Source organism: Mandrillus leucophaeus, unplaced genomic scaffold (genome assembly GCF_000951045.1).
Source record: "Mandrillus leucophaeus isolate KB7577 unplaced genomic scaffold, Mleu.le_1.0 Scaffold615, whole genome shotgun sequence".
In the NCBI taxonomy this organism is placed as follows: domain Eukaryota; kingdom Metazoa; phylum Chordata; class Mammalia; order Primates; family Cercopithecidae; genus Mandrillus; species Mandrillus leucophaeus.
This window is the reverse complement of record NW_012106642.1, coordinates 1,196,044-1,211,270: the sequence shown is the minus strand read 5'-3', so window position 1 is coordinate 1,211,270 and position 15,227 is coordinate 1,196,044. Positions and strand designations below refer to the sequence as shown.

Genomic DNA, 15,227 nt, shown 5'->3' with positions numbered 1-15,227 from the left:
TCAACCATTGTGAAAGACAGTGTGGCGATTCCTCAAGGATCTAGAACTAGAAATACCATTTGACCCAGTCATCCCATTACTGGGTATAAACCCAAAGGATTATAAATCATGCTGCCATAAAGACACATGCACACGTATATTTATTGCAGCACTATTCACAATAGCAAAGACTTGGAACCAACCCAAATGTCCATCAGTGCTAGACTGGATTAAGAAAATGTGGCACATATACACCATGGAATACTATGCAGTCATAAAAAGGGATGAGTTCATGTACTTTGTAGGGACATGGGTGAAGTTGGAAGCCATCATTCTCAGCAAACTATCACAAGGACAAAAAAACAAACACCGCATGCTCTCACTCATAGGTGGGAATTGAACAATAAGAACACTTTGACACAGGTTGGGGAACAACACACACCGGAGCCTGTCATGGGGTGGGGGGGTGGGGAGGGATAGAACATTAGGTATATCTCCTATGATGAGTTAATGATGAGTTAATGGGTGCAGCACACCAATATGGCACATATATACATATGCAACAAACCAGCACGTTGTGCACACGTACCCTAGAACTTAAAGTATAATAAAATAAATAAATAAATAAATAAATAAACAAACAAGATAGAAAAAGAAAAAAAAGGAAAAACAAAATTATATTCTCTGAGGAAAAATTCAAGCTAGCTGCAGAAATTTGCATAAGTAACAAGGACCTGAACGTTAATCAGCAGGACAATGGGGAAAATGTCTCTAGGGCATGTGAGACCTTTGTGCCAGCTCTTCCCATCACAGGCCTGGAGGCTTATGACGAAAAAATGGTTTCCTGGACCGGGGCCCAGGGTCCCTGTGCTGTGTGCAGTCTAGCGACTTGGTGCCCTGTGTCCCAGCCACTCCAGCTGTGATTGAAAGGGGCCAATGTAGAGCTAGGGCCAGAGCTTCAGAGGGTGCAGGCCTCAAGCTTTGGCGACTTCCACATGGTATTGAGCCTGAGAGTGTGCAGAAGTCAAGAATTGAAGTTTGGGAACCTACATCTAGATTTCAGAAGATGTATGGAAATGCCTGGATGCCCAGATAGAAGTTTGTTGCTTAGGTGGGGCTCTCATGGAGAGCCTCTGCTAGAGCAGTGCAGAAGAGAAATGTGGAGTCAGATCCCCTACTGTGGAGTAGATTCCCTACTGGGGCACTGCCTAGTGGAGCTGTGAGAAGAAAGTGACTGTCCTCCAGGCCACAGAATGGTAGATCCATTGACAGCTTACACGATGCGCCTGCACATTTCAAAACTGATAATGCCTTCCCAATAGTCCCCCAAATTCTTAACTCATTTCAGCATTAACTCAGAAGTCCACAGTCCAATGTCTCATCTGATACAAGGCAAGTGCCTTCTGCCTATGAGCTTGTAAAATCAAAAGCAAGTTAGTTATTTCCTAGATACAATGGGGGCACAGGCATTGGGTAAACACAGCTGTTCCAAATGGGACAAACTGGCCAAAACAAAGAGTCTACAGGCCCCATGCAAGTCCAAAATCCAGCGGGGCAGTCCAATCTTAAAGCTCCAAAATGACCTCCTTTGACTCCATGTCTCCCATCCAGGTCACGCTGATGCAAGAGGTGGGATCCCATGGTCTTGGGCAGCTTTGCCTCTGTGGCTTTGCAGGGTACAGCCTCCCTCCTGGCTGTAACATTTATTTACAGCCAACTGTTCTTTGACAAAGTCAACAAAAACACACAGTGATGAATGGGCACTCTATTCAATAAATGGTGTTGGGAAATTGGATGGCCATATGCAGAAGAATAAAACTGGAACAATGTCTCTTGCCTTATGCAAAAATTAACTCAAAATGGATTGATGACTTAAATGGAAGACTTGAAACTATAATAATTCTAGAGGAAAATCTGGGAAAAACTCGCCTACATATTGACCTAGGCAAAGAATTTATGACTAAATCCTCAAAAGCAAATGCAACAGAAACCAAAATTGACAAATGAGAGTTAAACTTGACCACAAGTAACTTAAATTAAAAATATTCTGCACAGACAAAGAAACATCAGAGTGAACAGATAACCTAAGGAATGAGAAAAATATTTGCAAAAATTGAACAAAAGACTAATATCTGAAATCTACAAGTAACTCAAACAATTCAACAATAAAATAACAAACCATTTAAAAAATGGACAAAGGACACAAAAAGATATTTTTCAACAGAAGCATATACACAGCCAACAAACATACGAATAAAGGCTGAAAATCACTAATCATCAGACAAATGCAAATTAAAACCACAATGAGATACCATATTACACCAGTCAGAATGGCTATTAGTAAAAGGCAAAAAAATAACAGATGTGGAAGATTAGGAGAAAAGAGAATGCTTATACATTGTTGCTGGAAATGTAAATTAGTATAACCTCTATGGAAAACAGTATAGAGATTTCCCAAAGACCCCAAAAATAGAACTACCATTTGTTCCAGCAATCCCACTACTGGATATCTACCCAAAAACAAATAAATCATTATATCAAAAAGATAACTGTACTTGTATGTTTAGCACAGCACTATTTACAATAGCAAAGATATAAAATCAACATAAGTGTCTATTAGCAGATGATTGGGTATAGAAAATGTGATATTTATATATATACATATACCCCATGGAATACTACTCAGCCCTTAAAAATAAAATCACGTCTTTTATAGCAGCATGGATGGAATTGGAGGCTATTACCTTAAGTGAAATAACTAGAAACAGAAATTCAAATACCACGTGTTCTAATTTATAAGAGGGGAGTAAATAGTGTGTACATGTGGGCATAGTAGAATAATAGGCAAATAGACAATGGACACTCAGAAAAATAGGAGGAAGAAAGTGGACTAGGGAATGAGAAACTATCTAATGGGTACAATGGATACTATTTGGGTTACGGTTACACTAAAATCCACGTCACCACTATGCAATATAACCACATAACAAAATTGTACTTCTATCCCCTAAATCTATGAAAATAAAAACGAAATAAATTTTAAAAAAGAAAAAATAAAGAACCGAAAGAGAGAAAAAAAGTGCCAATCAGTAATCTACTTCTTAAAATAAGTGCTTTTCAAATCAGCATGATCTGGGGAAATTTATTCCTGGTAGAGCAGCAGTACAATTAGTATTAAAGGATTTAGAATTAAAGCACACAGGAAGGAAGGAGAAAATATGAGATTATTGTTGTAAAGCTCTGTGGTTTCTACAGGTGACAATGGCATATATTACTTGACACTAGACTATAATGGATTAGTACATTCTAATCTTTAAGGCAACCATTAAAAACATGAAACAAGCAGAAATAACAAATAGGTCCATAATGAAGATGAAATTATTATTAAAATACCCAATTACAGGAATTCTAAAGGAGACATGAACAGAGGGAAACAGAAACAAAGAAGAAATGAGAAACAGAAATCAAATAGTGATATTTGTTTTCAACTCTAACGATAATTAGATTAAATTAAAATTTAATGGTCCAATCACTCCAGCTAAAAGGTAGATATTATCACACTCTATGCAAAAATACATCAAGAACTAACTAACTGCATGTTGTCTATAGGAAAGGCCCTTTAAAAATAAGGACAGAGTGATTAAAAGTGAAAGAATGGAAAAAGATATAATATGTAAGCACTAATCATAAGAATGATTAGTAAAAGTAGACTACAGAATAAGATATACTACCAGGTAGAAAGAAAGGTATTTATAATAGGGTCCATTAATAAAAAAGACACAATAATCCTTAATGTCTATGCGCATGGTCCTAAGTATAAAACTTCAAAATTTTTAAAGAAAAAATTGACAGAAGTGAGAGTGTACAATTCCTCAGTTCAGTTTACATACTCCAAGACACCTTTTTTTTTAGTAATTGACACAAAAAGTAAACAACAATCACTAATGATATAAAAGATTTGAACAACACTCTCTACCAACTTCACATAAGTGGTATTTGTCTAACACTCTCCTTGCACACCCAGATGAACATATCATTATTTACATCTGGCACACTTTTGAATGGATTTAGAAGCAAAAATCAGTAAGTCAGTTTGAGGTATAAATATCATATGCCAATGTGTGTCAACCAAATGCAAATTTTGGGATGTTTTTGTTGTCAATCTTACGTCTTAATATTCATAATGAAATATTAAAACAAATTCATATAAGTTGAAATTCAAAAGAGTACTAGAATGGAAATTAGTCTAACATTCTCTCATTGCTCCTTAAAAAGCATTGTTAAATGGTTTGTCCTGCCTAAATCTAAGAAAACTTGATAATTTGCTATAAATCTTTTCTAACTATTAATTGCTTTCATACTGTTATTGCCATACAAATTATCGTGTCCAAGGTTATTATTATTAGATTCCTCAAAGATAATTATCGGTAATATAAATACACTTAAAATTCTAGTGTGCTAAACCACATTGAGTTAGTTGGCATGTATATTACCTGAATTAATCCTATTTAGAATGTAACAGCAAACAAAATAGACGTTCTTTCAAAAATTGTATTAATCAAGCATTTATATATTCCCACCCTATGACTATTGTCAATAGGTAAATCAGGAACGAAAATTGTTTAGTGTTCTAGTCTTGTGTACTCATTATATGTATACATTTCTTTCTTCTCCTTATCAATTAAATCATAACATATTAGTTTTATATCTAAATATTTTAATGTCAGATTATATGACAGTCTACAATCTAGTTGAAAACATTAATAGGAAGTTGGTTAGTTGCAGTGAAAGCAAAGTAAAGGAAACAACTTACTTCAACAGATACGGCTATACATATACACACACACACACCTGTTTTTCTTAAAAACATAGTACAATTCTAAAAGAAGTTTGGGTCCATTAGTTTCCCTTTCACAGACATTTTACTCTCCATAGAAGAATTAACTATTTCAAGAAAAAAAGGATGATCCTGTTGCTAAAAGAGGCTTATAACCCAATTCATATCATTTCTCTCATTCTTTCTTCCCTCCTCTCTCTCGCTCCCCTTCTATCTCTCTGGTCATATAACTAACGGTAACCTGCTTTGACCAAAGATTCTCTCTGTAAAACAAATGATTCCACAACAAAATAAATATCACCCAACTTTCCTAATGTCTATGCGAGCAAATTAAAACTTCATAGACTTATTTTTGTCAATTTAAATTTCATTACTTATCATTTAAATTAGAACTTAGAATTCATATTTGGAATATGGTAGGACAAAGACAACTAACATTCTAGTTTTAGAGGGAAATGATTTCGTTAATTCAAATGTTAAGCCAAACAACGTGTCCCAGATGCCTTTTTGTTTCATTTCTTCTCTACATTGGTAATAATAATGAAACGTGCGATTGGGTTGAGACAATGAAGCAAGGGAAAGAATAAGGAAAGGAAATAATTCTGGTTAATTTCACTTTTATTCCCAGGTATCTAACAAATTATTTTTATATGTAATGTAGGTTGCTTGAATTACTTTCATATTTCACATTTTTTAAATAATTGCTTTTAGTACAGATCTCCTGAATGGTAAACATAGTCACTATGAATTCTCAGCTTTGTAAATGTTAGAAAGTTTTATCACAGTTTCTAAAACATTACTCTATTGAAATGAAGTGGCTTCATGGTTACAATAAATAGAAAAGATTAATTTTTAGAGAAAAGAAAAAGAAATTCAATTTTTATTAAGACATTCTGTATAGGAATAATTTTAATCGTAATAAATACATCATTCTTGTTTGTTAAATTCAAATTCATAGTATGACATCATAAATTGTGGCAATTGATATTCATATATTCTTTTGATTACAGATAATGTAAACAGGATTATACAGACGGCATTGCAACAAGGTGAATATTTATTTGTCTGTAAATTTGGAACATTTATGTAAGGCATTTGGATATTCAACTTTTTTTTTTGTTTCCTTGTTTGTTTTTTCTGGTTCTTGATTCAGTATAGATATTCAATTCTTAAGTTTCTCTGAGATTGATTTAAAAAACCCATAAAAGAGATTGATCATAAACACATATGAGAAATTGATCATGTCATTTTTGAAATGATTTATTACGTGTTTCAAGGACATAATCAAAAATTAGGAAAATATATGCATTATATTTGTCAGAGGAGGCTCCAAACACTATATTTACTCTAATTCTAACGTAGTATGATATTTAGTTCTAGTTCAATCATAGTCCAGAGCCACACATGCTATTTTAACATCTTCCAGATAGAGATTTAGATGTTTTGAGTCTTACTTTATTTCTCTGATCTCTAATCACTTGTTAATCTCAGCATTGTGTGGCTTTAGCAAGTTTCACCAAATATTCCCTGGAATGGATGTATGTCTCTTGAGTTGCCAACAGTTATACATGCAAAAGTAAGTGGAGATATTTAAAAATAAATATCTAGCATGTATGTGTATGTTTAATTGTGTAATTTAAATCATATTATTTATTGTTTTTAGCGAAAAATAATTACTTTTCACAAGCATATCAGCAAAAGAAAGAATGGTATCAATGGATCAGGGAAACCAAACCTCCTTTTAATAAAGGTCTAGAAACTGATTTGGTTCAATTGTCAGTTATGGCATTTGCACTTCAATGAGAAAATATTGAACAAAGAGATAAAATAGTTTAACTCAGGACATGAAAGACCACAAAATTCAAAGTGCATTTAAATTTTATTTATTTTGATTTGTTTATGTGGGAAAGATTTGAAAATTTCTGTGACACATCGATAATCTTTAGGCCCAAGTCACTGACCAGAATTGGAATCAGAATGTATAAAATAAAGGTAATAGCAAAGTTTGTACAAGAAACATAAGTAAATGTATGTACTTATAATTTTAAAAAATAGGTTCCTATAAATATTAAAATAATCTTGACAGAAATGTTTAGAACTTTAATTAAATGAAGGCTTTATCTGTAATATCAAATAAAATAGCATATTGATAATAAAGAAGTTTTTGTCTACAAAGGGAAATAAATATTTTTGTGAAAGAAGATACCAAGCTTTAAATATTAGGACCTTTTCCCAAAAACATAAAATTAGAAAAAAATTAAATAAAGGTAATATTTTAATGTAAAATTATGCTATAAAGCGTATATTTATAACTCAGAATTCAATCATTCCTAACTCATATTTTATATGAAAGTTAGAGAATAAAGCTGTGTTCACATGAATGTTAAAAATGCTTACATGCTAACACCTATTCATAACAAAGACTTGATCAATTTTGAGTTAGCTTTATATTATGCTTCCTAACATTGGACCATTATAGATTTGAGATTTAATACAATCTCTTAGAAATAAAGTTTGGTCCAAGACAATTCCCAAGTGTTCAGACTCAAACAAAAGTTAACAGTAATAATGCTGCAGCTTATCCAGCCTGCATTCTGTGTTACTCAATTTCAACTGAGCACCAACTTAGAGCAAGGGTTATGTATGCAAATTCAATAAGAAGGTTAATTTATTTACCTGAAGAAAATGGGAAATTAATTTCTTGATTTACAACTGTAGTTTAAACTGCAGGTCAAAAAAGAATTATTTTACATGTGTCTATTTTCAACTTTGTCTTCAAATAAGTTCATGTTTCCCAATGTGGTTTCATATAAAAAATAGCAACTTTCAGTTGTACAGTTTATTGTTTGTTGTTATTTTGTTTGTTTATTTTTAATTTTTGTGGGTACATATCAGGTGTATATATTTATGTACATGTACAGTGTCTTAATTATACTTATCAGCATAATTTATTGTACTTTTATGTTTTTATATGTAATATTTTTCCCCCATCCACTTTTGGCAAACAAAGTTTTTGCATCCTCTGTTCAGATTATTTAAAATTTCATTAAAAGTACACATTAAAACTAAAACAAATCATATGATAGTAATTCAATGTATTTTTTACCTTATAAAATGTTATAAAATTTTAAAGAATTGTTTTATTCATTTCCCCCACATATTATTACACTTAACTAAACATCATAAAAACATTCATTTGAAAAAACAAGACGCAAAACAGAAGAAACAACGTTAACTTTCAAATTAACATATTGAAAAGTTATAGAAAATAGACTTTTAAAACTATATTATAGTAGGAAGTTTTACTTAATAAAATAACTTTTTAATAAGGAGTTGGTTCTTTTATAGATCTGCAACGGTTGCAGAAATCATTAACATCATTAATACATGTTCTTTTTTATAGTAAAATACTTGTGGGTATTGCTTCCCTGACATAGAAGAACAAGTTGCTTTAAGATGAAAAAGGTTACCACAGTTCAATTTTGCCAATATGGTAATATACTTGCAGGAAAAAAATTGAGAAATTGGAATTTTGTTCTAAAAATTCAAGCCAAATATGCCGGTGCACATAATAATTTTGAAAATTAGCTCACTTCTTTTCACAGTGCATGCATGTAGACAGAGCTGGCGATGTAGATCACAGTGGCACAACTTCTATGACAGCTGTGTTTAGCCTGCTTTGGAGCACTATCAAAGAAGAAGTATTAGTCTTTTGCAAAAGCCTCTCCAATCCTTGAACATGTATTTCCTTTCTGCCTCTGCATTATTGAAGTCATTCCAATGACAAGAAGAAGGAAAAAATAAAAATGACACAGCAGTAGAGGATGTGCTACCTAGTACGGATATTAATTCCCGCATAAGAATTCAGGAACTTCTAAGGCTAGCCATGAAAACTTCCATCCCCTCAAATCTTCTTTTTCAACTTTTAAAAATTTAAACCATTCTTTTTTTTTTTAATTGTACTTTATGTTCTAGGGTACATGTGCACAACATGTAGGTTTGTTAAGCAACGCACTAAACTGCTTTTCCTGAGCAGCCACCCTCAATACCTTGAAATGTTCATAGACCTTTCCTAAATGTTAATACACATAAACATATTAAAAATAATTAAACCACATTTTTGCCATAAAGTTTTGTAATTTCAAAGCAAGAGTGGTACATGGTAAAATAATATTTTATTCCTTAAATTCGTTAATAAAATGATAGTTAACTCCCTATTAATTTACAATGAGAAATTTAGAATTTGAAATGCCAATCCCAAAATAACGATAGATAATTTTAATAGTGTATAGCTGTGGAAAAAGTTAGATTTTTTTTACTTTTTAATTTTTATGCTTACTCCTTAAATAACTTAGCCAGTTATTTATAAATTTTATTAAAATCAGTAATTTATTTACACAAAAAAATATTGCCTTCTGACATTTTTATAATTTCTAGAAAAGCCAGATTTCTGCTTTTTGGAAGAAGATCCTGGAATATGTCGAGGTTATATTACCAGGTATTTTTATAACAATCAGTCAAAACAGTGCGAACGTTTCAAGTATGGTGGATGCCTGGGCAATATGAACAATTTTGAGACACTGGAAGAATGCAAGAACACCTGTGAAGATGGTTGTAAGTTTATTTCTCATTTCATTTTAGTACATATAGGCATTCTTTTAAAACTAAGGCATCTCAGATGATATTCAAGCCTACTCAGATTTTGTTTTAGCCATGCAAATGAAGATATGTATTCATTAAATGTGAGATTTGTGACTATAGTTTTTAAAAAAGCATAGAAAATTAAGAAATTATTTTCATAGATCTAATTCTTTTTATGTTGCATTATTTAATTTTTCTTCCTGAGAATACTGCAGTACAATTTTGGCGCAATAGAGTTGTTGAAATCTTTCACATTTATACAAATATAAGAGCAAACAGTTAATGAAAACTACCACCTAAAATCAATTAGTTTTATCTGCCTGTAACATTGATTAAAGGGACGACTTAAACATTAACTGTCATGCTTTTTTGACCAAGAACTACAGTTACTCATGGAAATATTACCTTACAATATATTTAAAGATTCACTGTTTGCTAATTTAACACAGCAATGTGAATGAAATTGCCAGAAGTCTTCTTTATTAACTGTTGTATGCTTCATGAGTCCAAATATGAGATTGTGACAATGTTTATCTATTTTAATTGGCTGTATTTTTTTCCAGTGAATGGTTTCCAGGTGGATAATTATGGAACCCAGCTCAATGCTGTGAATAACTCCCAGACTCCACAATCAACCAAGGTTCCCAGCTTTTTTGGTAAGAATCTTGCGGATTTTATAGCTTCCAGGAAACTATTATCCCAGTAACAATGAAGTGGATTGTGTATTAGAAGTATGTCTTTAAATATACGTATACCTGTGTTGTTGCTTAATAATGTGTTTGTTGAAATACTGAGATTCAAATTGTTCAAGAGATTTAATCTCATAAAAGCAACAATTTTCCTAATCTATTTTAAAATATGCTTTGAAGTAGGCTTTTGATTATGTATCACATGAAAAACTTTCACATATTTAGCTCTATGCCAAATTTATTTTGTAAAACAACACTAGGAATTATCAGCCTCGGTGTAAGATGGTAAATCATTTTACTGGCACAGCAGTGCATCAAAGGCAGTCTAAAGTACTTTTAAAGTCAGTATAACGCTAGGCAAGGTCTCTGGTGTCACTCAGAGGACAGATTAGAAATGGATTGAATAACCATGCCTTAATGTTTATGTCACTCTGGAGGGAATTTCCTTTTGAATTCTTCAGGACTCTTTTTTATGTTCTTGTCTGTTAACTTATTTATCAGATTTAAATGAATATACAGAAAATATTTCCACAAAATGCAGAGCTGAGAAAATAGTGAAAATACTGGAAAACATAATCAGGAACCACAAATATCTGGGCAGTTAGAAATAACCTAAAAAGCTAAAAATTACCAGTGTAAAAATATTAGATCCTAGCTAAATTATAAAAATCACATGTTCTTATTCAGATATTTAAGATTTTGCTTAGAAGTAGTCCATGTGAACATGTCAAATGTAAACTTGGCATGTTTATATATAAACTTAGCCTGAGTGTAAGGAATTCTGTAACTATAAAATTGCAATCTTAGGATTAAAATAATAAAAAAAAAAAAGAAAGAAAGAAACATAGTGTTTGGGCCAGGAATTATCTACCTTGACCATTTATCAGAATCAGGTTGGCTTTGAGCTACTCCTCTTTATAGCAGACAAAAAAACGAGCAACTAAGCAAGCAAGCCAACAGAATGCAAACAAAACTCTTGCCCAGGTGGATTTGAAGCATTAAAATGTTGACTCCGACTTATCTAGAAAGAGTCTGTGAATGTTCAGCTGAGTCCCACAGTGATCTAATCATTTGTGGATCTTGCTTCAGCACTGAATGTCACACCTTGGAAATCACAAGGAGGATTTGAAACATGATTAAAGAGGAAATGGAAAGTGTAAAGAGACGTGAGATCTACGAGGGAATACTATGTGCTTTTAATAATTGAAACACTATTATGTGAAAGGAGAAGTTCTCTGCATGCCTTACCCTTTAGTCCTGCCTATTTCAGAACCTCCCCAGACCCCCATCCCCATTCTCCCTTATCCCCCTCAACCCAGCCTAAGCATGAGGATTAGTGTGTGAGAGCTGAAGTATAAATACCTTTCTATAATATGCTTCTTTCTTATGTGAGATCTTAAAAAAATTGATGACTGTCTCAGGGATTAATAAATTCCCTAAATTGTAGGCATTCGATAAGTGTTCAATTAGTACTGAAGAGGTCATTAAGGGAATGCAAGCTTTCAGTGGGAGTAGGAAAGTACGATATATTCAAAATGACTTCAGGCCCTTTACATTCAATAGGTAGAGCAGTGAATTGAATGCCAGATGAACTTGAGTCTAATTTTTATATACTACTTCATTTGTAAAAATTAATACCTTTGCGATTCTGATTTTTTATCTGAAAAATTAAGTACTATCATTTCATTGTTTCTTCATGTCTTTCCAGCTTCATATTTTTCACTCATATTTTGTTTTATTCAGTTAAGTATTACATTTTCAAAAGCACACTAAATCTTACTGCTGTAAAAGAAAATTTAGAATGACGAAATTATTAACAGATTTAAATATACATGTGACACAGTATATCAACAAGTACAAGAAATGTATGAAATCAGTTTGCAACATGTTTGAATATTTTTGTTTGAATTATTTTACCAATTCAAGTGGAGATCTGCAGTCATTTATCTTTAAAGTGAGTAGAGTAGGCTACAGAATAGTTTCGACTTAAATTTTTTGAAGCATAAAATTTAAAATTTTGGTAAGCATACTACCAAATTAGAAAGGGCAAAATGAAAATAAGTGTGAGAAAGTAATATTAATGAGTTTTAAATGCCCTCTGATATGTGTCTTCTTTAGTTTATTATGTAGCTCCACATTTAAAATTGTAACAAATAAATAAATGCTTGTAAAAGCAAATAATTAACTAAGTAAGCAGTAAGAATTGACAACATGAATTTAAAAGAAAACAATATTAACAATAATTTATTCAGAATAATAGACATTTAAGGAATAATATTATCATAACTGCACTTAAAATTAGGGCAAATGTCTCCTTTATTTGTCTAGAAAACTTTTATTTTTTATTGTGTATATTGGCCTCAAAATCAACATTCCTCCAGCCAATTTGATCAATTTTCCTCTTTTTCTAGGAGCATAATGTATTTCTTTCTCCTTCCTTCCTTCCTTCCTTCCTTCCTTCCTTCCTTCCTTCTTTCCTTCCTTCCTTCTTTCCTTTCCTTCCTCTTTCTTTCTTTCTTTCTTCCTTCCTTCCTTCCTTCCTTCTTTCCTTCTTCCTTCCTTCCTTTCCTTTCTTTCCTTTCTTTCTTTCCTTCCTTCCTTCCCTTTCTTTCTTTCCTTCCTTCTTTTTCTTTCCTTCTTTCCTTCCCTCTTTTTCTTTCCTTCTTTCCTTCCCTTTCTTTCCTTCTTTCCTTCCTTCCTTCCTTCCCTTTCTTTCCTTCTTTCCTTCCTTCCTTCCTTCCCTCCCTCCCTCCTTCCTTCCTTCCTTCCTTCCTTTCCCTTCCCTTCCCTTCCCTTCCTTTCCCTTCCCTTCCCTTCCCTTCCCTTCCCTTCCCTTTCCTTCCCTTTCCTTCCCTTTCCTTTCCTTCCTTCCTTCTTTCCTAACCTAAAACATGAAACAATTTTGCAATAACTAGGAGACATTTGATATTAAGGATGGCATAACATGGATTGTCGATGAAACTATGTTGCCATTCTTCTTAAAACCTACATGATTTCTAATCTGCCCCAGCCAAGATGCAGAAGTGGGAAGGCAGATGTCCCTGTACTCTGTCTAAAACCTAGAGGACCCCTTGTCACTTCTGTCTGAGGGATTTGCTGAGATCTATAGACACCTCTTAATTTCCCCAATCAAATATAATTACATCTGTCACTGCTTACAATTATATTGATACATTCTATTGTCACTTAAGAAAATGCAATTCTTTGTATACATAAAACTTTGTTTTTCAAGGGTTTTATCAAATGTGTAAGGTTCTCTGTGGTATCAGATTATTTTGAAAAGCTGTAAATCCTTTAAAGTTTCAATTCAATGTACAGGAATAACAATCTGCCCCACAACATAAATGGAACACCATAAATGGAACATCATTCTTTTAAAATTCTTTCCACTAAATAACAATTTTTAAGTAGAGTATTTGAATATTCTAAAATTCAATTATTATTAAGTGAAATATTTATAAGTATAATTTTAATGTTTTTCTTCATGATATTATGGAAACATTTTAGAAGTTTAAACATTATTAGAATGCGACTTTTTAAAAATTGCTATTTATTTTTAATTACTAGAATGTTGTAAACAACTTTCAAGATATATTTTTCCAGTAAGCTTTCTTGATTCAAGATACTTGAATACTTACTAAGCACAATTCAGGTGTAATTTTTCTTTTTATTTCCACATTTCAATATTAACAAGTTATTTAGGTAATCTCAAAGACAGTCTTATGCTTCCTTAAGAGATTTTAAATAATGATTTGTAAGCATATCCCTGAGCGTGAGTGCATTGTTTCAGTTTGATTGGCTGTGTTGAGTATATCCATGTAGTTCAAATAAATGTGTCCTCTCCACATGTATAAAATAAATATTTCTAAAGCAATTTCCCTAAATGTGTGCCATTTTGTGCATAAACTCTAGAATTGAAAACCATCAAAATTGGTTCTTCTTGATTTCCCCCATGATTGAAATGATATAGCAGATAAAACACCTTTCAGCCTGAAGACATGGGTTAAATTCCCAACTCTTCAACTAATAGCTGTGTGACCCTCAGATATTTCTTAAACTGAGTTTCATCTTTCCAGTGTAAAATGAGGATGGTAATACTATAGTACTAACTTGATATGTTGTGTTATGAGGTTAAATCAGTCAAAATATATAACTTTCTTAGGACAATGCGTGATATCTAGTCAGTTGGTGTAGGGTTCCTCATTATTATTGTCCATGTGATCCAGAGTAGTACGCTTAACTCACCAGGCTTTAGATTCTCATTTGTAAAACAACTCCTTTGTAAGTTCCTATTTGCAGAACAAATTTTTATTTCAGACACTCAAAAAGTCTCTAGTTATTCAGATAAATGCATCAGTAAATATACAGTCTCAAAATCATGACTAATATTTTAAGAAGAATTAATACTAGAACTAAATTAATGCATATATGGAAACTCAAAGAGTTTGAATGTGTTTATTAGAAACAGGATGAGATTATTGTCACAGAGAAGTATCATGGGGCTTCAAGGTCAAAAGATGTTTATTTGTATAATTGTTCTTTATCTTTTTGACATTCCCAAGTTTCCAAAGTTTTTGAGTTTTTCCACTGTTTTTCTGATTATTCCAATTTGAATGATTAGTAATTTTCTTTGTTATCACTTCAATTCTTCCAGTCATTCATTAAATTTCATTGCTTTTTATGAAATGTTTATTTCTGTCTCTTCCATTTTCACTCATATTTATTTTGTTCATATCATCAATCCTTCATGGTTAGATTACCTAAACAATCATGTCATCCAATTTGGAACACTAATGATAGTTACAGAGGGTGTTAAAAAATTAAGGTATATGTCTATTTTAAATATATGTATGCATTGACATAAAATTGGAATTGTCGTTTTGGTGACTCTACAAAAAATAGTTTTATATTTAAAAGTATTTTAGTATTTTTAAATTATATATATATAATTTACATATATATTTATATATTAACATATATATTTATATATATATATGAACGTGATATCCTCCCAAAATAAGCATAAACTAATAGGGGCTTAGGCAAACCAGGCTGTATAGACATGAGACAAATAGATAAAC

At 32.1% G+C, this 15,227-nt stretch overlaps 1 protein-coding gene across 3 annotated transcripts in view; it reads left to right on the top strand.

Moving 5' to 3' along the window:
• Nucleotides 1-15,227, top strand: part of TFPI (tissue factor pathway inhibitor (lipoprotein-associated coagulation inhibitor)) — a 98,470-nt gene that overhangs the window by 70,563 nt on the left and 12,680 nt on the right. For all 3 annotated transcript variants that reach the window (XM_012000078.1, XM_012000079.1, XM_012000080.1), the window contains exons 4-6: nucleotides 5,827-5,865; nucleotides 9,254-9,430; nucleotides 10,021-10,113. In XM_012000078.1, coding sequence (XP_011855468.1) covers nucleotides 5,827-5,865; nucleotides 9,254-9,430; nucleotides 10,021-10,113 — 309 coding nt within the window. The remainder of the gene's footprint in view (nucleotides 1-5,826; nucleotides 5,866-9,253; nucleotides 9,431-10,020; nucleotides 10,114-15,227) is intronic.